The sequence below is a fragment of the Lissotriton vulgaris genome, chromosome 1_1, assembly GCF_964263255.1.
Source record: "Lissotriton vulgaris chromosome 1_1, aLisVul1.2, whole genome shotgun sequence".
In the NCBI taxonomy this organism is placed as follows: domain Eukaryota; kingdom Metazoa; phylum Chordata; class Amphibia; order Caudata; family Salamandridae; genus Lissotriton; species Lissotriton vulgaris.
This window is the reverse complement of record NC_141685.1, coordinates 446,768,099-446,794,580: the sequence shown is the minus strand read 5'-3', so window position 1 is coordinate 446,794,580 and position 26,482 is coordinate 446,768,099. Positions and strand designations below refer to the sequence as shown.

General features: G+C 45.0%; 1 protein-coding gene across 11 annotated transcripts in view; it reads left to right on the top strand.

Annotated features, from left to right (window-relative positions):
* The window catches only part of DOCK7 (dedicator of cytokinesis 7), an 864,306-nt gene extending 842,632 nt beyond the window's left edge, over positions 1-21,674 (top strand). For 10 of the 11 annotated variants that reach the window (XM_086953476.1, XM_086953469.1, XM_086953439.1 and 7 more), the window contains 2 exons: positions 2,489-2,656; positions 21,150-21,674. In XM_086953476.1, coding sequence (XP_086809602.1) covers positions 2,489-2,656; positions 21,150-21,192 — 211 coding nt within the window. In that variant the 3' untranslated portion in view covers positions 21,193-21,674. The remainder of the gene's footprint in view (positions 1-2,488; positions 2,657-21,149) is intronic. The other variant, XM_086953499.1, reaches the window with a different exon arrangement.
* The last annotated feature ends 4,808 nt before the right edge of the window (positions 21,675-26,482 follow it).

Sequence of the window (26,482 nt, the reverse complement as noted above, 5' to 3'; positions counted from 1 at the left end):
GTAGAAAAATAACTATTGTCAGATTACCAATGTTTTATAGTGGACTTAAAGCTGAGCCATTGCTTCCCATTGGTTTGCTTTATTGTCACTCTAATTTTCTTGCTTCTTGCTCAGTGCCTTTCCTTGTTCTACTTGTATTTGTCCTTCCCCTGGGACATAGTCTCTTTACCATCCTTTTGCTTGGATGACTTGTATCCTTCAACTCCTCACGTTTCGGGAAATTAGTTTTTTTTCCTTAAGCACTCCATGAGAGTGTGTGTTTTCCATCTCTCGCCCTCTGAGGATCCCCTCGACGCCGACCGTATTCTCGACGGCGACCGGCGTTGTCGCCTCAACGGCGAGTGCAGACACCTGTCGCTCCTTCTTCGACGCCGATGGCTCGATGCTGACGACGACGAAGAAGCCGTCGACGGTGGTCTCGACAGTGGCCTACCCAGGCCCTTCGACGTCGATCCTTCACGCTGTCTCGACCCGGAGCCCCGGGGAAATGGGGAGCACACTGTCGTCATCCCTCTCGACGTCGTCGTCAATGCAATCGACGGAGACCGGGACCCTTTGATGGGCTTCCTGCCTCTGGGGAGCCCCCCAGAGGCCTCAGCAGAGGCAGAGGGAGCCTTCCCAGCCTGCCCAGACCCACCTGCAGCCTGCAGTCGTCTCTCCTCTAGGCCTTGAAGCCTAATCTTCAGCCTTTCCCTCAGGGTCCTTGCTGAAAAGTTCTGGCAGATGTCACATTCTTCAGGGACATGGGCTTCAGGGAGACAGAGTATGCAGACGTCGTGTGGATCAGTCTTGGACTTCTTCCTTCCACATGCTGGGCACTTGTCGAAAAGAGCAGGCATTTTAGAGCCCTAAAAAGCCTGAACAAATACACAGGAGTGAAGGGAAACACCAAGTACACCAACTGAAAACACTTTTAACCAAAAAGTGCACAGAAATCCAATAAACCCTTGAAAAAGGGAGAGCTCAATGCACCAGGGTCCTGTTAGCAGGAGCCGGAAAAAAGAACTGAAAGTAAAAGGGACCTGCTGTGCATTCTGGGATACTGGGAGAAGTTCTGGAAAGTTCTCTTAAAGGCACAGTATCCTATTTAAGTCACATAATGGCAGCCCATGGGGCTTGTCTGTCCATACCTTCCTCTCTATCATTCCAGAGGCTTTTACTGGTAGAGGCAAGTTTCTCTATGGAAGAAACTGGGCAGGCTGTGATGTGTGTGTGGTTTTTTTTGGTGGAATTTCTAGTTGAAGTACTGGACAGTGTAGGCTGCTTAATTTGTCTTTAAATTCTCTCTTAAGTGTCTTTGCAGTTATGCATTTTTTGACAACTTAAGAGATTATTTTTGATTGCCGGGGTCCACACACATGGGCGGGACTATTTACTAGATTATGACTATAACAGAGATACCCCTACTACAGAACTGGAGTTACAGGACAGAAACTACTCCTTTTTTTCCTTAAGCACTCCATGAGAGTGTGTGTTTTCCATCTCTCGCCCTCTGGAAGCTTCATGTTTTCTACCTTTCTTCATTGTATGCTTCTCCCCCACTCTGTGGTGTTCTCTCCTTCATTTGCTGCTCGCTCTTTCATATGCTTCCCCTCCCACTCGTGTTGTTTGCTCTCTTGTATGCTCCCCTCCCCACGTTGCTCTCTTTCCAACATGTGCTGTGTTTCCATCCTCCCCACTCCCAGCTTTCGTTTTATTTAAACTACCCTCGCCTCATCTGTTTTTTTGTTTTTTTTAAGACCCGGCAGCCGGGCTGTTCCATTGTGTTGCATTCATTTTTTTAAATTGTTCAATCCATAGGATATTTGCCAACTTATATTGGTAAGTAAACAAAAAAATGGTGATAATGTCATTCCCTAGGTGCATATCTGTGTGGTAACGTATATGCAGGTGCGCATTGGGGATGTCTTTCTTCTCACGCTCATTTGCTTGAATTTTATATAGTGCCTTTTCCCTTCAATATGTGTCCATCTCCTGGAAGATAGCTTCTTTGCCATCCTTTTGATTGGATAATTAGTATTTGCAAAGTCAGTGAGTCTGAAAGTGAGACCTATTGGCTTTGCCAGTGACTGATGCTTTAGGCAGTGGTTTGTCTTTTGCATCAGCTTTATGACCCCTACAATAATTAATTAATAAAAAGAAAACAAAGTGATGTGTAACGTGATACAAACAGTGCTTACAATTTGCTGACTATAGTCATAGAAGTCGATAGACTGGTCACTTTTAATAAGAGGCTGTTAGGCCCTTGTTGTAATGATACTAGTCGAATGCTGCCATGTCAGATGTCATTAGAGCTGTTCTGTGAAAGTGATGTTCCTCACTTCACCAGTGCTGAATACATTAGCAGTCTGTTTATCATGCCATGGTTATAATGTGTGTTCAGTTGCGATGTAACCTTTGATGCACTATGGCTTTTGCATGTAATTACATTTCTAAAGCTATCCTGTTGCCTGCTGCAAGACAAAGTCTCATATGGTTTCTCTTCTAGGTGTGAAGATGCACTGCGTAAAAACAAGAGTCTGATAGGTCCCGATCAAAAGGAATACCAGCGTGAACTTGAGCGCAACTACCATCGTCTCAAAGAAGCTCTTCAACCACTGATCAATAGGAAAATACCACAACTATATAAAATTATCCTGCCCGTTACATGTCACAGGTGACACATTCTTTTACAAGACCTTCTTTTCTGCTGTAAATGAGGGGTTTAGCCTGTGTATCCCTCCTGTGCATACAGATTATTCCAGAAATGCTGAATATGTATGTAAAAAATATTGTTTCCACAAAGTACCTTGTAGTTTTTGAAGTGTAGATGATATATTCTATGTGATACTATAGCCTCTGACTAACTGGGGGAATAAGCTTCAAACTTCTCAAATTATGCTTGAAAGCTCAATTCTCAGCGTTAGTTGCACGCCTGACTAAAGGACTGTGCACAACTGATGGCTTTTGAGAGGTCAAAGTCTGGTTGGTGTAACACCAACAAAAACTGAGATTTATGGGTAATCATCAACATTTTGCTGAAAGTCTGTCACCTAATATTATTGTATACTTACTCCTCCGATGGACAGGAATTAATGTTTTTTTGGGTATGGGAATGGGGAACAAGTGTGCCAATACATTATATAGTCTAATGTATAGCTCTATTTAAGCTTATATGTCTGGTATTTAAAAACCCTGCTGGGAAGGGGACCAGACTATCTGAAAAATATTTACAGCCATATACTCCCACCCGTCTACTTAGATCCAGTGACCAGATATTACTGTGCTTCAAACAGATAAACAAAGCTAGACTGTGTGGTCATTCTTTTTCTTTCTTGGCCCCCACCACTCGAATATGCTGCCGTTTCACATTTGCTGCTGCACTAACTTAATTCAGTTCAGAAAACTTCTCAAAACCTGGCTGTTTAATCTCTAACTAGACATTATTTTTCCTAATCGTTGTTTGATACTGCGGCGCCGAGAGATCCCCTTGGGGATAATACGTTGCGCTTAACAATTGCTAATAATGTTTTGCATGTGGAGAAACAGAAAAATACATTCAGATTTTTGTATACCATTTTCATGTGCAGAAATGTATGTCTAAAATTTGCCCATTGCAAAATGGTTGCATGTTAGAGTACTTCTGGGAATCTGAGAGGGTCTCTGATTAGCAGGTGTCAGAAATATACGGAGAATTCCTAGGACGTCCTCTATTTGGTTCACGCGTAAGCATATGTGAGTATATTGTCACCTTTTCAAACATTTGCAAATTAGAGGTCTATCTGAAGGGGAATAATGCTGAAATGAAAAGCACACTAATAACATGGTTGCAAAATATTTTACTACTTCAACATGGTTGTTAGCCACATGAGTCAATAGGAAATTGGTGTCAGTTTTCTAGAAATATTAATACTTGATTGCAACATGTTTTAGAAAGTCAGGTGCTAGCAGGTCGTCCGTCTTGACTCTGCCCTTTATCCTTCCAGTGTCAATAAAAGGAGAATGTGCTGTATCCGTGCACGAAAGCCCTCATTCACACAACATCTCAAAGGCTGACAGCTCACCAAAAAACACTTCTTAGCCTACTAAACAGGGCGTCATCAGGGCAACACAAAAATCATACAGTAGACTTGAAAATGGGGTGCAGCGTCATCCAAAAACGCGAAATATCCAAATCCAAATCTTCCCTAAATGTTTAATAGAGTCACGTCCTATATAAACGTCAGTTGGACCATGAGTAATCAAGAACTAAGTTTTCATACAAAAGAGTCCAGAAATGAGGGCCAGTTGATCCAATGCTAAATTGGCATTGCGGATACGCTGCAAGTGCCGGAAGGAAGCTGTGCAATACACGGCCACCGTTATAATAAACTTCTCTCTGATTTGAGGGAGTTCACAATGTCGAATAAGGATCAACTGGCCCTTATTTCTGGACTCTTTTCTACGAACACTTAGTTCTTTATCAAACATGGTCCAACTTACGTCTATATGGAGGACGTGACTCTATTAAACATTTAAGGCAGGATTTATATTTGGATATGTGTAATTTTTGGATGACGCTGCACCCCATTTTAAAGTCTACTGTATGATTTTTGTGTCGCCTTGATGAAGCCCTGTTAAGGGTGAAACACGTTGGTTGTGTATTTGTTGAATTAAGAATATTAAAGAAGAATACAGATACAATACTGAAAACTCAATAACTTCTTTCTTATTTATGCTCAACTGCTATGGTTGCCTCTCTATTTTTGATACTGTGTGTCATATTGTGTGGTCTATTAGCAGTGGACCATTGAGGTGGGCAACATTATTCCTTGTTGATTTGCTTGACTAATTGGGCTGTGCAGCCTCAATCCCTTGGCTGCTTGTTGCGATTATAGTTTTGAAACTACCCAATTCACTTTAGCTTACCTCCAGCGGCGCACTCGAACATTTTGGAGGCTAGATATGTTTTTACCTCTTCAAGTGGCAAAGCGTCACATCGGGCAGATGGGTGCTTCAAATCGTCCAATGCTGTAATGCCCTGCATTACTTTCCATCCCTCCTAACATGCCGCCTACATCACAACTGCTTCCAGAATACCTTGTATCTATTCTCCAGCAAGAACTATCGGGCACTTGGAAAAGAGAGCCGTCAATAGGGTACCAGCATCAGAGAATGGGGCTTCCTGCTACTCCAGCTATTTTCTGGTGCCAAAGAAGGACGAAGGGCGTTGTTCTGTTCTGGACCTCCTCCCTCAGAACTTCTTTCTCAAGAAGGACAAGTTCAAGAGTCTCACCTTGACCCAAGTTCTGTGTGCCCTGGATTCAGGTGACTGGATGGTGACACTTGATTTGCAGCATGCCTGCTTCTTCATCGCTGTCCTGCAATCCCACAGGTGTTACCTGCGGATTCAGGTAGGCCTCAAGCCCTTCCAGTTCTTTATCCACCTTTTTGGCCTCACCTGTGCCCCTCAGGTGTTCACGAAAGTGATGGTAGTGGTCAGTGCCCAGCTGAGCCTTCCCATACCTCAATGCCTGTTAGCTAAAGGTGGGCTTCCCTCAAACCATCATGAACTACCCCCAGGCAACAGCCAACCTGTTCACATTCCTCGGATTTACAATCAACATGCCAATGTGTCACCTGATTTCATCACTGAGACTCCCTTTCTTTGGAGGCGTCCTAGACTATGTGTTTTTACAAGTCTTTCATCAGATACCTTCCAGGTGTGGGAGGAGACTGTAAACTATCTGGAGTGGTGGTTGCTGGACCACTGTTAGACTGGAGGCAGACTTCTCTCCCTACCCACCCAGAACTAAAAGTTGTGACGGATGCATGGTTGTGGGGTTGTTGAGGCCATCTGGAAGAATTGGAGATCAGAGGACTCTGATCTCCAGCAGAAACCTGCCTCCACATCAACCTGCTGGAGTTGCAAGCAATTCTGTTAGTACTAAAAGCTTTCCTCACATCCATCAGAGGGGAACAAGTGCAGGTCCTTACGGACATCGCCAGCGCCATGTAGTATTGCAGCATGCAGGGCAAGGTGAGGTCTTGAGCCCTGTGCCAAAAGGCTTTACGCCTCTGGAACTGGCTGGGTTGTCAGTTCATCTCTTTGGTACATTACCTGGTAGGATCTTTAAATGCCAGGTCAGACAAACGCAGATGCTGCTGCCTAGCGGATAACAAACGTCAGCTCCATTCTGAGGTAGTCCAGGGTGTCCTCCAACAATGGGGAGAAACCTGTCTTGATCTTTTCACCACCACAGTGATCGTGCAAATGTCCAAGCTTTTGTGCATTGGCATTCTCAAGGCAATTCTCCTTCGAAGATGCCTTTCAGTTAGACTGGAGCTCAAGGTTCCTGTGTGCTTTCCTACCTCTACCTCTCCTGCCAAAATTCTGAGAAAGATGAGGAACGATCAAGCCCACGTCAACTTAATGGCTCTGATTTGGGCCTGGAGAATGTAGTACCCAGACTGCCTCCTCAGAAGGATCTCCTGTCGCAGCAGCATGGCAAGGTCTTGCATCCGAACCAGTACAACTTATAACCTAATGCTTGGAGATTGAGTGGCGACAGTTGGCTACTTTTGACTTTTCTCCAGAGGTAGAGAATCTTATTCTGACAGCCAGGCTTCACCCCACCAAAATCATCTATGCTGGACTTTTGAGAAGTTTGGTGTTTGGTGATGTAGGCATATTCACCCCTTACAAGACCAGTTCTCGCATCTCCTTTTTTCTTTGCCTTTAGCCCAACAAGACCTTGCTGTGGCAACAGCTAAGGGTTGTCATCCTTATCAACTTTTCTACAACAGTCTGATCAGCAATCTTTAAGTCACCTCTTGTGATGCAAATTTTGAAAGGGATGGTGCATATGTTCCCACCAAAACCCTATGTGAAGTTGTAGTGGGACCTCAATCCAGTTCTTATGTTACTAATGTCCACTCCGTTTGAGCTTATGCACAGCTGATCTCCGAGATTGCTTTTATTGAAGACAGTATACTTCACTGCAATCAAGTCAGTTTGTCGCACGAGTGCTTACTATTCGCCAATCCTACATGGCTTGTTCCCAGACAAATTGGTGCTAAGAACCAAAGTGTCATTCCTCTCAAAATTTGTAACACCTTTCCTTATTGAGCGGTCTATTACTCTTCCGCCATTCTTCATTTCCCCTCATCCGTTCAAGAGAAAGAGAGACTCCATCACCTAGACCTTAAGAAAGCTCTGAGTTTTTACATCTTTCGCACCAAGTATCACCCTAGGGACGATCAGCTCTTTGTGGGTTGCTCAGGGGTGAACAAAGAAAGAGCAGTGCAGAAACAAGTAGCTTGTTCTTTCTATAAAGATCTGCTCTGGTTTGGCCAGGAAACAGCCTCTGGAAGCCTGCAAGCTCATTCCACCAGAGCCAAAACTACTACTACTGCACTTGTATGCAGAAAGCGTGTTTTGGACATCTGCCCGGTTACGATGTGGGTGTCATGCCACAGGTTCACGACACACTACTGTCTAGATAACAAGGCCTGGCAGGAGGGACATTTTTCCCTTTTGGTCATGCAGGACTTTATAGTCTAAGCCATCCAAAACCCACCACCTGAGGAGGTACTACTTTAGCATCTATTCACTTGGTGAAGAATCTGCGGTTAGAATTATCCATCAGAAGAACAAGCTACTTACCTTGAATAACGCTCTATCAAACCACAGATACCTCACCCACCCACCTCCACGTTCTATGTAATGGCCCCTTCAGGCAAATACTGGAAATATTGTGATCCCAACGTCACTTCCACGGCAGGACGTATCCGACTCGGTGCTACACGCCGTCCCCTACCAGCACGTGAGACAGTAGCTGAGAAAAATCTCCAGATCCAGTCTAGCACTTGGGGGTAATCACAAGGTGAGTAATCTGTAGTTAGAGTATCCACCAGAAAGAGTATTACCAAAGGTAAGTAACTTGTTCATTTGTCCTAAGATTGGTGGAGCAGTTAAACAAGAACCAGGAATTGAAGTGATCCTTTCTTGAAGTAAATGTATTAAAAATACTCGGGCATGACATCACAAATTGCTTTAATGTAGCATCAAGTTGTGATATCAGTGAACACTTACTATATTAAGTAAAATTCCTGGGAAAGGGCTTGGGCCCATACTCCTATCAACTATTAGAGACAATCGACCCTGGTCCATAATCTATAAACATCTTCATAAAAGACATATTTTTTGATAAATAATTCTAACCACACATTCCTCACCTTTTGAATCTGGACTTTTTTCTACAATAGTTCCCGGTCACTCGAAGTTGCCACCCTGGCACTCTGTGACAGCTTCATGCTGCCTCCAGAAGTTACAACATCAATCAATATATAGGTGCGATCCGTGCCTACTAAAGTCAGTTCCGCACTTAACAAATGTGTCCCCCAAAATGAAATTGTGTACTATGGAAATGTCTTCCCCAGAGATGAAGGATTTTCAATTGTGCCGGGCCTCCAGTCGGGCTTCTGCTGGTGAGATTTTCCACCAGCACTGACTGATACCACTTGCATTTTGCCTGCCCACCACCAGCGGAAGGCAGCACCTCAACACTTTTATCGCAGGCGGCACCATGTCCAGCCAGTTTGGTACCAGCTATGGCTCCAGGGGTGCTGGTTTCAGATCTGATCCGAATTTCCAATCAGGAATCAAGTTCATCTAGATCTTGGCCTGTTATGAGATCACTAAGGTACTACCCATGGCTTAGGAGGACACTCCTTCGGTGCCTCTCCCTCAACACCACTATTACAAACAGCTGGATGCAATTTTCGGCTCTATCTGTGTTGCCATTCAGCATCTCGAACATGATCTGCACAATGATAACGAAATTTGCTCTCCCAGTTTGATACTAGGCTATAGCTTGACCATCCAAATGCTAGTCGTCTAGATACTTCACCTGAAATGGATACTCACTCCTGAAGCCCCCTTCCAAGGAGAGCACCTCTCTCACAGTGTTGGTTCGCAGGGCTCTGGCAGTCTTGGAGTTGCACATGCCTACTGCGGAGATTAAAGCAAATTTGCTCAATGGAGTTTTACTAGGGAGTCTTTCCACTTCTGAACCTTTGCTGTCTTTTAATGAGGCTCTGACTAAAGCTTGCATTGCGACTTGGGCCAAGCCTTTCTCAGCTTCTCCTGTGACCCTAGATGTCTTAGGCCGGTCTCCTTGACACAATGTCCATCTTCTTAGAGCCTAGTCGCACAGCCATCTGCCAATAAGGTAAACCCAAAACCTTTCATACTGCTCCCCCAGACAGGGAATCAATAGGCATTGATGCTCTTAGGAATAAAATATTCACGTCTGCCAGTTTGGCTAATGAATCCCTGAATGCTGTGTGTCTTCTGGGATATTGCATGCCTGCTGTGACATGGTGAACAAGATTCAGTCCCCTTTCCACTAGAAAAGTTTCAGAATACCTTTACATAGACTGTGCTTTATGGCAACAATGCCGCTAAGTATATCTTATGATCTGGGGGGGCGTGGACAAGATGGCGGCCACATCGGACTCTCTCTGAGTGAGCTCCGCTCAGACCTAGCAATTATCCCGTCTCATCGTGGTTTGCTATCCTGACAAGATGCATACGAAGTTAACGTTTCTTGGAATATGTACAAGAGGCATAGAGTGTTAGCTCAATTGCATAGGCACTGTGCACATATTACATTTTAGCAAGAGACTCCTCTTAATGCCCCTGAGGCTTGCAAACTACAAAAAAGAGGAGGGCAATTATTTCATACATCCGATTCTACTTTTGCGAGGTGGGGCTGTGATAAGACTCTGTGCTGGCGTCCCCTTTGCAGTTTCAGATACTAGAATTGATACACAGGGTACCTACATGCTGCTGAAAGGTGATTATGTGGGGATGAATACATACACCCAACACGGAACAGGATGTATTCCTCACCCATTGGCCATCAGTATTGGTGGATTGGACATTATCTGTGGGTGTTGGGTGGAGATTTTCACGCACTTCTTGATACAACCTTAGATTGCTCACATCCCCCTTTGCCTGGTGCAACAGGCTAGGGCGTTAAGACAATGGGTGGAGGGTTGGAGACTTTCAGAAGTATGGCGCAGCCCCAATTTAGGAATGAAGGAATACTCAATTTATTCTCATCCCTGTACACACCACACCCGCCTAGATCAATTAATCTGCTCTTTACATCTTCAATCTAGCATTACACATGCCACTTATCTGGGAAAGACAATATCAGATCCCAATCCACAAGAAATTACATTCTCGTGGGGCTGAGTGCCAGCCCTAGTTCCCACCTGGTGTCTGTAACCAACACTATTAGAGAATGTGGCGTTCAGAGAGAGACACTTGCCACCACCATTGATACCTATTCCTCCACAAATATGGGTACGGCCTCCTCTCCTCTAGTGGAGTGGGAGGCTTTCAAAGTGGTGGTCAAAGGAACATCTATTACTACTATGGTAGGTGCTAGAAGAGAAGACGTTCAGGAGCTCTCACAACTAGAGAGCAAGTTGGACCCGTTGGAGCAGGCAGCAGTCAAGAATGACGAACCACAGATAGGCTGCAATGCATGAGGCCAGAATTACTCACGCTGAACTTCTTGAACATCTCCATGTCATTGATCACAGGGCATACATACAGAGAACACATACCGATGCTGATAAATCTGGTGCACTTTTGGCTTGTTTGATCCAGGCAGATTCCTCACCAACACCTATTCTATCAGTAAACACTTTGACTCAAGGACCAGTTGAGACACAACTAGGAATCAATATCCCCTTTCGGTATCTTTATACACTGCTCCAATGTCCCCTGACCCGGTGGATGTAATTTCTTGTTTCCACCAGGTGACATTACCCAGGGTGCCTGCGGATGATCGGGAGCGCTAAGTGCCTCAGCAGGTGAGATATGAGGGGCTAATAAAGAGCTCAACCGAAATAAAACTCCGGGGGTCAGACGGGATTCCAGTAGAATTCTAATGCACATATATGACGAGAATGGTACCTGAGCTACAAAAAGTATACAATGCTTACCTGAAGGAGAACTCCCTTCCCCTCACTACCAAGGAGACGTTGCTGACCTTACTGCTAAAACCTGGAAAATCGCCCGCGGAGCTAACTTCAAACAGATCTCTGTCATTAAACACTGAATATAAAATCTTAGTAAAATCCTTGCACGCAGGTTGCTTCCGCTGCTCCTGAGGTTAATACACATGGACCACTGCGATTAAGTTCCTCTGCACAGTACTTCTCTAAATATCCATTGTTTGTTTCACATAATGGATGCTGTTCGGGGGTAGTACCCGTTTGCTGGCTGCCTATCCCTGGATATCCGTCAGGCCCATGACACCCTAGGATGTAACTTATGATAGCTGCATGATACAGAATACCCCACCTATATTTAGTGGGTGAAACTGTTTTATATAGTGGCCAGAACAGGACTTCTACCAGGACTCGCAAGGGACTCCACAGGACTGTCCCCTTTTGCTGCTCCTGTTTGTATTGACCATTGAACCCATAGCATCAGGAGGCTGGGAAGTGGGGGATGCCTATAGGCTGTACTCTACATTCCATATCATTATGTGCTGACGACATGGTCCTGTATCTAAATAACCTTCATATGACACTAGATGGGGGTAGCAGTTACGAGCTACGCTTAAGGAGCTTTCCGGTCTCCAAGTAAACACAGATAAATCATGTGCATTCTCCTTTGCTGCCACCTATATGGAGACTGCACTGCTGTTGGGGACTATACATATACAGATGGCACCACAAACGTTTTGCTTCCTGGGCATCCATATCTATTGTGAAGCACAGGAACTCTTGGAGGGCAAATTAATTCATACAATTGACTCATTAAGGTCCCAGGTTGGTTTTTGGATCACACTGACCTTGTTAGTGGCAGAACTTCTGGTCCTGGTAGAGATGGTTATGCTGCCACGCCTGCTGTACCAATTTGTGAACTTGCCAACCCTGGTGTCGGCATGGGTGTTCCGATTGTTGAATATAAAGCTGGTCGCGCTTGCCTGGGTTAGCCGGCGCCGTTGGGTAGGCCTAGCTAAGCTTCAACTACTGACGGAGCAGGGGTGGCAGGGAATCCCAGACTTTAAAGCTTATTGCTTGGCCTTACAGCTACAGTGGCTGTCCTCTTGCTTGGACAGGCCTAATCTGAAGGAAGTAGGTTATATGGCAGACTAGATCGGCCAGGGTCAGCTCCATCAATTGGTGTGCACGGGTGCAGCCATGGCCCCAGACGGGTTCCCTATTTATGCGCATAGCCCTAACATATTTGAGGATAGCTAGGAGATATACTACTTCCACAGTGCAATATGCATGGAATATACCACTGTGAGGTCTCTCCACATCCTCAGGCACATTGACAGCATGCAGGCTGGGCTGTTGGGAAAGGGTAATGACAGTGGGTTCCTTGTTTGAGGACAGCACACTGATGTCCCATAACGATTGTGTACATGCACATGGATTGCCAGAAACACTGTTTCTAACACACAACCGTATTATCCGTTATGTTCAACAGCACTGGGCAGGCAATGGGAGGGAACCCGCAACTCTTGAACTGCTTCAGGCATTACATACTAAGGGACATGGCAGGAACTTGGTACGCTGGCTCTGTTGTGGGCTCACGGCACATCTCATGACACCACTCCTTTCCTTAAAAAATCAAATGGAAGACAAACCTATGCCGGTAGTTATCAGACAGGGAATGGAACAATGTCTTGAAATATACCCAGAAACTCTCAAGTAATTCGAGATTTAAATGTATCCAATCCTCCAGATTACATAAAGCATACTTGACACCACATAGAATTAACCAAATGTTCCCCATGGGCTCTTCAGCATGCCTTCGTTGTCATGCTTGAGAGGCTGACCTCATGCATATGTCATGAACATGTGCCTCCTTGTCTGCCTACTAAGTGGGAATTTTGGCAGCTTTGACAAGCCTGACCAGTTTTGACACCAGAGCACTGTATTTTAGGATTACACCCTCAGATGAGGAGCTCCAAAGTGATACTATACTTTACTGATTTAACCCTTCTACTGGCAAAGAGGCTAATAACTACACACTGTAAATCTCTGATGGTTCCCAGGGTGGGTCAATGGCGAGAGGAGGCAGCACAATGGGGGCTAGCGGAAAGCCGGGCTTTATTACAAGAGAAGTATAGAGGTCTACACTAGAAACCCATCTCGCTTGAATGGGATACCCTTCTAGAGGGCTTCAAGGCGCAGGATGCGGCACCAGATGGAGAATTTATTTATTTATTTTATTTGAAAGTTTTATATAGCGCGAACAAGATCTTTGCAGATATCAGAGCGCTTTACAGTAATAGCATGTAGCAGTTGAGGTAGTTAGGTACAATATGCATAATTACATAGGTAGGTCAAAGAACAACCGGAGGTAGATCATAGGTGAGGTAGTGTCAGTACACGGTACATAGTCAAACCGTTGCGCCAATAATATAAAAGTACAAAAGTATGCATATACTTATTTAAACGTGCTGCAAGTGTTTTTGGAGATAACATAAAGGTGGGCATAGTTGAGGTAGGTGCGTGCAGGATGTAAAGTCACACAGGTGCATCAGTAGTACAAAAGTAGGGATGGTTGAGGTGGTGTAGGTACAGTGTGCAAGTCAGACAGGTGCGTCAATAGTACATCAAAATACAAAGAGGGAACATTTACAATCAAATAAGTCATAATACCAGTGGTACAAGTAGTACAAAGAGGGAACATATACACTCAAGTAAGTCATAATACAAATAGTACTAGTAGACCAAGGGGTCAGGCCGGTATTATGGAGCGGATTCATGAGAGATAGAGGTTAATAGATCATGTGTATTTAGCCATGAGGATCGCTTTTACTTCTTTCTTAAACAGTTTGTTGGAGGAGATGAGCCTGGTTTCAGGAGGAAGTGAGTTCCAGATCCTGGGCGCCATACCTGAAAAGGAGCGTTTATAGGTTTTTTCCTTTCTGAATCTTCGAGGTTTCAGCAGAAGATTGTTTGTGCTTCTAGTAGTTCTAGAGCCACCCGAGATTGTCAGCTTTTGAGTGAGGTAGCTGGGCGAGTTATGGTGTACAGCCCTGTGAGTCATGCAGGCGATTTTCAGATGTATTCTGGCTTCAAAAGGCAGCCAGTTCAGGGATTTAAAGTCAGGGGAAATATGCGAGTGTTTTTTTGAGCCAGTGATGAGTCTCGCTGCAGCGTTAAGGGACGCTCTAAGGGGTGCCGTAGTTGTTAGTGGGAGCCCGCAGAGGGCGGTGCTTCCGTATTCTATGTGCGGGATGACTATAGATTGTACTGCAGTTTGGAAGTCTTTGGCTGGAAGGAAGGCTTAAAGTTTCCTCAAGGTATTGATTTGGAAGTTCGCTCCTTTGGTTGCCTTGCTGATGTGCTGCTGCATGTTGAGATTGGCATCAAGTGTTATGCTTAAGGATTTTGCTGAGTCTACGACGGTAGGTTGTACATTTAAAGCTGTTAACTGCTTAAGCCATGTTTGAGCCGTGGAGATTTTTGCGGGAGGAGAGATCAGGAGGAACTCAGTCTTCAGGGCATTGAGTTTGAGGTGATTCTCTGCAAGCCAGGACTGGGTGTTTCTGATCGTGGTGTTCAGAAGCATGATGTCCTTGGGGGATTGTATTTTGAGATAGAGTTGGGTGTCGTCGGCATACATGTGGAAGTGAACATTGGATGTCTGTAGCAAAGTAGTGAGAGGTTCCATAACTAGGTTCTAGGTTGAACAGAGTAGGGGAGAGGGAGGATCCTTGTGGGACACCTAGTGATACAGGTACCGGAGAGGACATCAGGTTGTTGCTTTTGAATCTTTGTGAGCGGTTGTGTAGAAAGGAGGTGAACCACTTGAGAACAGTCCCTGAGATGCCCATTCTTGTGTTTAACAGTTCGAGTAAATTCTCATGTTTAACTGTGTCGAATGCTGAGGAGAGATCCAGAAGGATGAGGAGGCAGGTATCGTTTTGGTCTAGGATTTGGAGGGCGTCGTCCACTATGTGCGTCATGGCTGTTTCGGTACTGTGCCCTGCACGGAAGCCTGATTGATGAGCGTTGAGGAGATCAAACTTGTCTATGTGTTTAGTCAGTTGTAGCTGTACGCATTTTTCCAACAGTTTGGCGAGGGTGGGAATATTTGTAATAGGGCGGTAGTTGTTTAGATCAGTGGGGTCTGCTGTTGGTTTTTTTAATAGAGGTGTGACTTGTCCGACTTTAAGGGCATCAGGGATGGATCCTTGTTGAAGAGAGCTATTGATGATTTTAGTCCAGAGTGGGAGGAGCAAAGGGGTAAAGTCTTTTACAGCGTTAGCAGGAAGAGGGTCAGTGAGGTGATTGGATGGTTTCAGAGTGCTGAGCAGTCTGCCAATTTCTTCTTCGGAGTAGGTGCTAAAGGATGACCATGTAGCGTTGTTCTTTGGTACAGGCGCTGCTGTGAGTTGGGGGTTGGAGTAAAGGATTGCGTCATTGAGATCGCTTCTTATGTTGTCGCTTTTTTGGTTAAAGAAAGCAGAGAATTCTTCACAGGAAGGTGTAATGCCCATGGTGCTGATTGTCTGGGGTTGTTCTTTGGATTGTGTTCTGATTAACTCAAACAATTTCCTTGGGCGGTTTTTCGCTTGGGCGAGCTGGAGGCTGAAGAAGTCTCTTTTTGAGCGTTTTATTTTCCTGAAGTAGGCATTTCTCTGCTTCTTCAGGCTTTCTAGGTGCAGTGTAGAGGGGTCTGACCTCCAAGTGCGCTCTGCCATTCGCATGGCCCGTCTATCCTCATTGAGGCTCCCGTCATACCAAGGGTTGGAGATCTTGGACGAGACTCTTTTCAGTTGCATGGGTGCAGCATCATTGATTGTTGTGGACATAGCATTTAGATTGTGGTCAGTCAGGAGTTGGACGTCCGTAGCGCCGGACGGGGGAAGTAGTAGATTGCAGCTGTTAGGTGGTAATGAGTTTGGGTTGAGTTTTTTCATGTCCCTTTTCCAGACTTTGGGCTTAGAGGGTTGCAGTGGGTTAAATTTAATTTTTTCATTGATAAGGAAGGAGACAATATGATGATCTGACCAGTCACAAGGTTGAATTGACTCCAGTTGAATAGCGTTCTCTTTGGCGATGATAAGGTCGAGGATAGCACCTTTCACATGAGTCGGGCTATTGCATATTTGGGTGAAATCAAGGGCGTTGAGGAATCTTTTGAGGCTATTAACCACTGTGTCACTGCTGTCGTTCCAATGGAGATTGTAGTCGCCAAGGAAAACTTGGGTATTTTGTCGTCCTGAATTGGTTGTTATTGTGTCCATGAGTTGTTGGCAGAAGGAGAGCTTGTCTCCAGGTGGGTGGTATATGATGTGAAGTGAGCAGACCGGTTTGCTTTCGCTTATGACATCAAGGCAGAGGTATTCACAGGAAGTAAGAGAAGGGGCGGACGCTTTAGTAACAGAGAGATTGCTTCTGTAGATACAGGCAATTCCACCGCCTGTCTTTATGGGCCTGTCAAGTCTAATTATACAGTAGTTGGGGGGGACTAGTATATCCAAGATAGGTGTAGAGGTATCTGACAACCATGTTTCAGTCAGAATGGCCAGATCTGGTTCCTGAGACATGATGAGCTCGGCGACCCCCGCTGAATGTTTTTGGGCCGATCTGCAGTTGAGAAGTATGCATTTGAGGCTAGGGGCGCAGAGGGTGGAGGCAGGTTCTGTAGTGATGGGCACATTAGTGAGGTTGTTAGGGACGGCGCCTCTGTTATCCTTTTGGTGCCTGAGGGGGTTAGAGATGATCGTTGGGATGGGCAGGTGGTTGGTGGCTAAGCGATTTTGGGGAGCCGGGACGTAAGATTGGAGAAGGACGTGTGTCTCATGGTCTGTTAACGTATTGGCAGTGCGTCTAGGGCGGTTGGTGGTATTGCGAGAGGGGATAGAGGTCCAGTGTGGGGGGAGTTGTGTGATAGGGCGAGTAGGCGGTGAGGAGGAAGTGTTGTTAGGTGTAAAGGGAGTATTGTGATTGGTGGTAATGCGATTGTGATTGGTATTGTGATTGTTGGAGTTGCGAGAGGGGATAGAAGTCCGGTGTGGGGCGTGTTGTGTGGTAAGGCGTGTAGGAGGCGCGGGGAGAGTGTTATTAGGTGTAGAGGTGGTGGTGGTAGAAGGGTGTCTGGAGTGTGTGATGAGCAACTCTTTGATGGAGTGTAGTTCTTCTTTCAATTGGAGGAGGGAGGACATGATCATGTCGAGCGTGGTGTTCGGCGCGGAGTTGGGGAGGGGTACAGGCGATGAACCGGCGAATAGGTTGTTGGAGACGGGTGAGGATCGGGATGGGGAAGTGGAGCTGGTGAAGAGGTTGGGAGTGTTAGAGAGAGGATAGATGTTAGGGATGGTGAGCAGAAGTGACCTTCCAGTGCACTGTGCGGATATCTTGTTCATGTTATAACCCCCCACTTCCTTCCCCCTTTTCACTGTTGGTGACAAAAGACAGATCACACTTTTTCAAGTGACTGTTGGTCCCACCATCACCATAACAGACAGACTAAGACATTTTGCTCCTTCCACAGGATTCTTGCAGGGACTTTTAAACACTCCCTTGTATACTGATCGCCATGTACAGGTTTATCAATAGGTGACACTGTCTAGTTAGTAGGGGGGACGGTATTGAATACATTAATCGTATTCATTTTTTTCTCAGCCAAGACCTGTTCTTGTCTTACTTACCGAGCCTCAACTATAATGATTACTTGTATGGTATACAATGTCATGATGTATGGGCATTGTGGGGCAAATATGTCACATATTTATACATTTGAAATAAAGTTTGTGTTTAAAAAAAGTAACGCTTATGATCTTACTTGGACATCATAGATTATGTCAGTCGTGGTAAGGGCACCAGGGCTGTGGTAAGTCACCACAAGTTTTTCTTTAGGGAACTCAAGGCACGTCTGAGGATTATGCCCTCAGACGCTTTGGATGGAAAGGGGACTCTGCGTTGGAGCAGTTTAAAGGTAGCTGGGCGAAGGTACGTTCCTTAGGATTAGTCTCTCCCAACCACCAATTCCATCAACAATTCTGGAAATTTGTGGGTGCTCTCAGCCTCCCCAACTGACAGAGACAGCTATCTTTGCCTATCCAGCAGCCTGAACCCATTTGTCGTGGCTCCAAAGGGAGAGGTGGTTGTTGGGGGGAAGGCCACCAATAGATGGCAGCATACCTGCTATTCACTTGCCGCAGCCAACCCACTTAGGTCCCCCTCCTGCTGTCATCTGTGGCCAGTATGGGGCAGGATTTTATTTCTCTACCTAGCTGGCACGCAAGTAACTCATACCTTCTTCCAGTCACATCAGCGAACCATGCCACTAACCTTGCCAGGAAGTTAAAACTCTTCTAGCCAAAGGTGCATGAGGTAGTATGGAAATGGTACCTTGCTGCTCCCACTACATCTTGGTGCTCAAGAAGAAGGACGGTGGTTAAAGACCGAACTGAAACCTCCAGTTTTTGAACAACTTCCCTGGAAAGACAAGTTCAGATCCTGACTTTGGCCCAGGTTCTGCCAGTCTTGGACACACAGGCATTTCCTCCAGTTTTTTGTGGAGTTGAAACGCTTTCAATTATCCATTCTGTCCTTTGGCCTCACCTCTGCCAACCCAGGTGTTGATGAAGATAATGGTAGTAGTCACGGCCCATCTTCGCAGGTTGGGGGATACATATATTCCTATATTTCCAAGACTGGCTTTGAAAGGCCTCATCGTGACAGACCACCTCCATACGACTATGTCGTAATTGGCTGCACTGGAGTCTTACATCAAATAGCCGTAATCTTATCTTCAGTTATAGAATCCACCCTTAACACAGTGACTTGCAAACCTTTTGCCCTCACAGCAACTTCAGGACATTCAGGCTATGATCTCGATGTTTCACTCTCATGTCTGTGTTCCGGCTCCGATTATTCCGATGCTTTTTGGTCTGCTAGTCTCCTGCATCCTGCCTCATATCCAGTGGCACATGCGAGCTCTGCAGTGGAACCTCCAGCTTCAGTGTGCCCAACATTGAGGGTGCTTCTCAGAAAGACAGCTTTGCTTCAGACAAGGCAGCTCAGTACCTACAGTGGTCGATGATGGATGCCAATCTTAGTCCATGGCACATCAGTGGCGATTTGCAGGTCGACTCTGGGATGGGGGAAGGTCACCTGGATGAAGTGGAGATCAGAGGCTTGTGGCTCAAGTGGAGAAGCTGCAGCACATCAGCTTTCTGGAGCCATTCCCCATTTATCCCTCGGGCCTTTTTGTCATCCCTGAAGGGCACGTCAGTTCAGCTTCTGAAGGACAACACAACTGCCATGTGATATTACAACAAGCATGACGTTGTAGGGTATAGTGCTGCGCCTTGAGGTCTGTGAGTGTGGAGGTGGCTGACCCTTCCCAGGTATCCCTAGCAGGTAATCGCCTGACTGGTTCTCTCAGCATCAAGGAGGACAAACTCAGCAGGTGTCCTCCTCTACCTGAACACGAGTGGCATTTGTACCCAGAGGGTGTGTGTGTGAAGTGTAGTGTGCTTTATGTAGTTCTTTTTTGCTGCCACAGAGCATTTCTTAGACTTTCCCCTTAAAGGCTCTCCGGGAGACACTTTGGGGCATATTTAAAAGGGAAGTGCTGGAATGAAGGGTTAGCCTTCCTGGCTTAACGCCTCACTCCGCTACTTCAGAAATAAAGGACAGCACCATATTTACAAGAATATGGTGCAGCCCTGCGTCTCCCCCTGCGCTGGAGCTACACTTAGCAGCCTAGTGCCAACGCAGGCCCCCTTGCACCATAGTGCAAGGGTGTTTACCTGCAGGAGAAGATTGTTTATGTGCAGGATGGTACCACCTTCCTGCACATTAACAATCTTTAAATGGCATTTTGTAAATTCTATGTGTGCTGTTTAATGCAGCTCACATAGAAGTTGCATAACAGCATTTAAACAAAAAGTATTGTTTATGTGCAGGAAGGGGGACATTCCAGTACATAATCATTGGGCTTTTGCTGTTTTCATGTGTGCTGCACAACGCAGCACACATGAAAACAGCAAAAACAAGTAGAAAGGAAACATTTCTCCCCGTTGTGCCAGGGTAAGACCAGGTTTTCCCTGGTCTTAATTCTGATACTGCCTCCTATTTATGCATCCCTTGTAAATAGGGGTCCGTGTCATAATCATTGGGCGATGCGGTGCTACGCCCACAGCAAGACTTATTGCCCACCCCTTTCACGCTAAGCCTAGTGTGAAAGCGGGCCTAATTTACAAGGCAGCATTAATCCACATTAAGTGGCTTAACGCTGCCTTGTAAATAAAGTGATGCCCCTATTGCCACAGGAACGTCGTAAAAAGTGACGTTCTTGTGGTGATAAGGTCTTGTAAATATTCCCCTAGATGCCTTAAATGGGACTCTGGTTTCCTGTATGTGTCCTCCCCGTCTGCCTTTTGATTCCCCGAGTTCTGAAGAACTTCAGGAGGGACCAAGCACAACTCATCCTGATAACCCTAAATTGGACTCAGGAAGTGTGGGATTCCAGTCTGCTGGAACAGAGCTTATGCCCTCTGCTTCGAGAGGCCCGTCACGGGATTTGCTGTTCCTGCAACTAAGCAGGAGCTGCGTCCAAACACCCCACAATCTACGCCTACACACATGGATTGTGAGCAGAACCTGCTGTATGGCTTTGATCTGCCAGTAGATAAGGTGAATGTGATTTTGGCTTCTTGCCCACCATGTCAATCTATTATGACTGTGGTGCTAAGTTTGTGGCCTAGGCGTGACAACGGACAGGTCTACCTTCATTTAGCTAAGGTGTCTGAGGTTTTATTTGCCTTGTTCCTGGTCTACCGTGGCTTTGATCTGGTCACTCTTAAAGGTCATTTGTCAGCCCTTTCCTCAGTATCAGTCCACTTATTGAAGCTGCAACAGGAAAATCCCCATTGCAATGTTGATATTGTATCCAATAAATATATTCACATTTAATATATTGTAAAGCTAGCCTTTATAAAGCAAGTGGCCTGAATCACTTTGCTGTGTATGTTGTATTGGTGCCTTAATGATTTAAAATAACTTTGTTACATTCATTTTTTTGGTACATTATTCTACACACCATCTTGGTTTATGTATTTGAAAAGTTTTCTTATGAAAATGTATCCCCCGAGTAACTGATATTTGTTTCTATTTTATTTCAGGGATTCTTTTAGCAGAATGAGCCTTCGTAAAATTGATATATGAAAAAATGCACTTTTAGATTTTTTTAAGAGGACTTCTGTATTGTCAGTCATGGGGATCAAGTTAAGCATTGGACTTTGTTCCTGGACTCAACAGACACATTTCATGCACCTTTCTTGAAGTGTTAAGTTGCCAAAGTAATCCTGAAAGGTCAAACTGTGGACTATTAATTGTTGTTTGATAATCATGGTTCAGATCCATTTGATATGCTGTAAATTGCTTATTTTTTTTAAATAACTTTTTGACTCCACGGTACGGTAAATTTATTTTACTATTATTTATGTCATGCCCAATTTAAACAGTTATTTACTTAGTTAAAATGTTTATTTATATTCGGTACGCCTACAATTTGTGGCAATGTTTATTTTAAAGGTACTTTTAAAAATGTCTTCATTTATTGTCGAAGCTCAGTGTAAAAGGTACTGACAAAGTTATAATGTGGGAGAAAATATTGTTTTTTCCAATAAAACGCACCACTGTCACCACTTTTTGTTTGTCTGGTTTATATTAGTTGTAAACTCACACGTAATGCATGCCACTATAGTTTAGGCCTTATAACAAGATTCCTTCAGATCCAGAACAAAATTTGAAATATTAAGTTTTATTCAATCAATTTTCTCTTTAAAAGCTCGCTCCAAAATACCCTAGATGTCGTGCCTGCCAGCTATTTTCGTGAAATAGAAGGTTTACAGCGTAGTCTTTTGTGGGAAGGAAGATCCCGTATTGCGTTGGCAAAGCTGACACTTCCATGGTACGACAATGTTATTGCTATGCCGGATATCAAAAGGTACTATTGGTGTTCCCAAATCGCTGCCATTAACCACGCAACATATGGGTCCGTTACGGATCCTGGGTATGCGATGGATAGATGGCTTCTTCCGGGGGGCAGTTACAATAGAACGCTGTACTCGAGGCCAGCAAGGCTGAATTTGACGGGTCCCACCAAACATGCAGTGAAAATCTGGCATGATGCAACAAGTTCGTTGGGATGGAAGGATAAACTGACGCTGGCTACTCTCCTTTTTGACTCCGAAAGACTAGGTAACCTGTGGAAGACAAAAGGCTTCGATAAATGGGAGATGATAGGAATTTCGACTATTAAAGATGTATGGAGTAAGGGGCAGATTAAATCCTTTGAAGAAATGCAGACAGAATTTAAGCTATCCAATTCCGAATATTTTAGATATGCACAGGTCCGTCACTCGTTACAGGCGGCCCTTGCTGTGGATGTGGAGTTGCCGGAGGCATCTCCCCTAGAGGATAGAATATTAGATAGTCACCTCCCCGACAAAACGATTTCCCTGATTTACAAAAAATTAATTAACAATAGAGCGGAGCTGCTAGGTGATTTGAGAGAGAAATGGATAGGAGATGGAATAGAATTAGATGACGAAGACTGGCAGGCAGCTGTCTCTTTCCCGAAGGTGGTCGCTATTCCTGCCCGGTTACGACTCATCAATTGAAGATCCTGCATAGGGTTTATATCACAGGCCCCGGGCTGGTTCAGATGGGGTTGACATTGGAGGGATTGTGTAGACGTAAATGTGGCCTCTTAGGTACATTCTTCCACATTATCTGGGAGTGTCGAGAGGTTGCCCAATATTGGAAGGAGGTCCACACCATTATACATGAGGTCACGGGGATATCCCTGCAACCGGAGGCACGTAGATGTCTCCTTAACATATGGGAACCCACTAATTTTACGACTGCACATTGGGCAACATGATAGCCAAAAGAAATATTGCCCAGAAATGGGCCTCAGACACGCCGCCTACCCTTGGAGAGTGGGAAAGAGACATGGACTGGTGCATGTTTCGTGAAAAAACAGTGTATGTTGCGAGAGGACGTCAAAGGAAAGGAAATGGGCCTTAATCTGGAGCCAGTGGAATGAACATAGTGGCGGGATTTGTACACCACCTAGAGATGTTGTTATTGATGTTCCTTCATCCCCATGAAGTGTTTTCTTGACTATGTATTTTGTTTTCACCTCCCCCCCATCTCTTAATGTACTGCTAAATGCTATGTAACGTTCTGTAAATATGACTTTTATTAATGCCTTGTTTTAATTAAAAGATTTATAAAAAAAAATAAGCTCACTCTGTGTCGTGTCTAAATTTAACCTAACCTGCACACAATTTCTGATATCCCACTTCAGAGTAGTTGAAGCATATCGATATTTTTTTGGAACAGTTTGCCCAACTAAAAGCAAGTAAACGTTACTCTTTCATTTGACATTTTAGCTATCGTAGATAAAAAAAAAAAAGAAAATCAGGTTTCGTAAATTGGTTCAGACGAAAATCAGATGCTAAATAAACATACCATACAGTGTAGAAACAGAAGGGCATATTTATAAGCCCTTTTGTGCCACTGGAGCATCGCTTTTTGTGACACTCTGGCGGCGCATACTACAAAATCATATCTATGAGGCTATGCAAAACCGGTTTGAATGGCCTTACTCTGCGCTAGGAAGGCATGCCATGGGCGTTGCGGTGGGTGTCTCCACGCAACACCCATGGATTTTGACACTTCCACTGATTTACAAAATCATCAAACATGACTATAGGCCAAAACCTTGTGCCTCATCAGGGGAGGTACAACGAGGAGAAATAACTTTTTTATTCTGCAGCACACGTGGAAAGAGTAAAAAAAACTCCCAGGATTGTTTTTGTACACGAAGGTGCCCCTTCCTGCACAAAAACAGTCTTTCATGTAACTCAGACACCCTTGCACCATGATGTAAGGGTGCCTGCGTTGGAGCTATGCTTCCGAAATGGTGCCAGTGCTGGGGTAAAGGACAGGAACCCCCCCCCTTAGATAAATATGTTGCATTCCAGCCCTTTCACGTAGGGCCGGGCTGCAAGTTAACTTGCTGCCCGGCCCTATGCCAAACCCCATAAATGAGGTCCAGAGATTGGAATCACGTTTTTCTAATACATTTAAAAGCAAATTTGTGAAATGTAGTGAAACTGTAATGAGCAATCGCAGAAACAAATCTTACAAAATAAAGAATCTCACGAACAAAGGGACTGCACTCCCCCACCTTGCATTCCTTCATTTCTAAATCCATTTCTGCACCTACATAGCACACAACCCTGCTACCCAGTAAGAAGTTACAGAATTCGTTCTTGCCATTTGTAAGACTGGGGGAGAGGATGTAGCTAACCGCTAGGGAGGTCGGCCTCGAATCTGGGGAACTGGATTAGAGTCTCGGCAACAACGTTCAACATCCTGTGATTCTGGGCAAATCACTTAATTTCCCTGTGCCTAACAAAAATGAATTTATCGGTCTGTAACGCAACTGGTACTCATGTAAAGCTCTCTGATACCTTCGGATCGAGTTTGTCCTATATAAAACTCTGGAGAACAGAAAAAGACTGCCACTAGTTATAAAAATCGCTGACTAAACCAGTGGCCCTCCACAAATAATGTTACCTGTCAATTTTGACCAGGCATCCATAAGTGCTCCTAGAAAAATCCATATAATAAAATAAATCAACACGTCAAAATCTGGTCCCTTGATTTCTGTGTTACCAACAAGCTCTGAGGGTTGTATGAATCAGTGTTCTTCATATCCAGCTGTCCTCATGTACCGATTTTTACCATCTGCTTGCTCTGTAAAGTAAGTATCTCTGTGAAGTTAAACTCCATCAATAATAGTGTGAAAGTCAGTGGTTGATCCTGGTATTCTTTGGAGAGTACATAAAATCAAAATGCAGGGTTGCCCTTACAAATGTCTTGCCTGGCAAGAAAATTCATACATACCATGGTTTACTTCAAAACGTGTATATATGTGAGCGTATACATATCTTCGTAGCATGTGTGCTGTAGATGCACATGTTTTGCATACTCCAGTGATCTAGTGTTGGGATCAAAAAATGTTCTCAAGTCACAAAGTGCGGTGACTTCTCTCCATGCACATTGGAAATGGGCACCAACTCCATTGTGCGTGTTTTTTTGCCATCAGGTTATGCACCAAGTATGATCAGGGTTTAGTACGTTCCTCATGCATCTGTCGGGTTCTGTAGCGCCCTTTTCATAAGTCAGTGCTAAAGGGAGATGTCTTATTGGAAAATACCAAAGGATCCTTGATACTTGGTCATCATCAAGCAGCTTCAGGGTCTATCCCCTTCCGGAGGCAAAGACACTTCCATACATCATTCCTTCAGAAAATGTACCAGGTGAAGGAACAAACACAATTTCAATAATGTCTACGATGCCATGCTAAATATCCGTGCACCGACCACTACAAGTTCTGTAATCTTTTCTTGTCTTTTGATCACAGCAATGCCAACTGCCCTACGTGCCTAATGTTTGGCTCAAAGAAACCCGTTTTGTACTGACAGGAACTTTGGTGGGCATGCACCATGCAGTGGCAAGACCTGTCCACGACCAGGACATCTTCGAGGAGAAAAGGAGGCAGACCCCTTTGGTGCCCACACAGTAAAGAGGTTGGACCATCAGGGTTCACCCTCGCCCCATAGCCACTCAGCAGACCCAAGGGTGACATGCCACCGGAAGTGGCCACAGCAGCAAAGCTCAGCCCAAGGATGAATACCACTCTGAGAACTGTGAGCACATCCGTTCCAGAAAAACACAAGGCTGCTCCCCATGCCGAGATTGAGCATCGCTCCCAAGGGAGTAGGGAATCAAGCCCTGAAGATGCCAGTAGAGACAAGCTCACACAAGGGCCACGACACTCCACTTGGTACAGTCGGCACTCACAGAAGCCAGCAGAGCGTGCCAAGCCTTTCACCAATGCTGTCCATACCCATTCTTCAAATCTGGCACCCAAGCCCTCATTGGTTCCAACACCATCCGGAGCAGCTTCCGGCCCTTGGATCCTGAAGCTTTCATTGGAGTCAAAGCCAGTCACAACAGCCACACCTCATCAGCACCAAAAGGACATATAGGCTCCAAAAACACATAGACACCCTTGACATCGAAGCCTCTGTCTGTGCCGAAGCCTGGTTCGGCACCAAATCACCATCATCCCTAAGGACACAAAGAGCCACACAAGTCTCCCACAACTCCTTCGCAGGAGGATGCTATACATCCATACGCAAGGGTTTCAACAAGAACTGGACACAAGGCAAGTGCTCTTTATTGTCAGATTACCCCCCCAGGTGAGTTGTGCATTATACACATAATATAACATGGATCCAACCACAGGAAAAATTGCCACACGGTTTCCTCCTCCATCTAACTCTATTCCTTGCAAGCGGAAGGTAGCTTTCGACTAGGAGACTGCTCCAAAGCTTTGCACACAGGAGACCTCTGAAAAGACAAGGCTGGC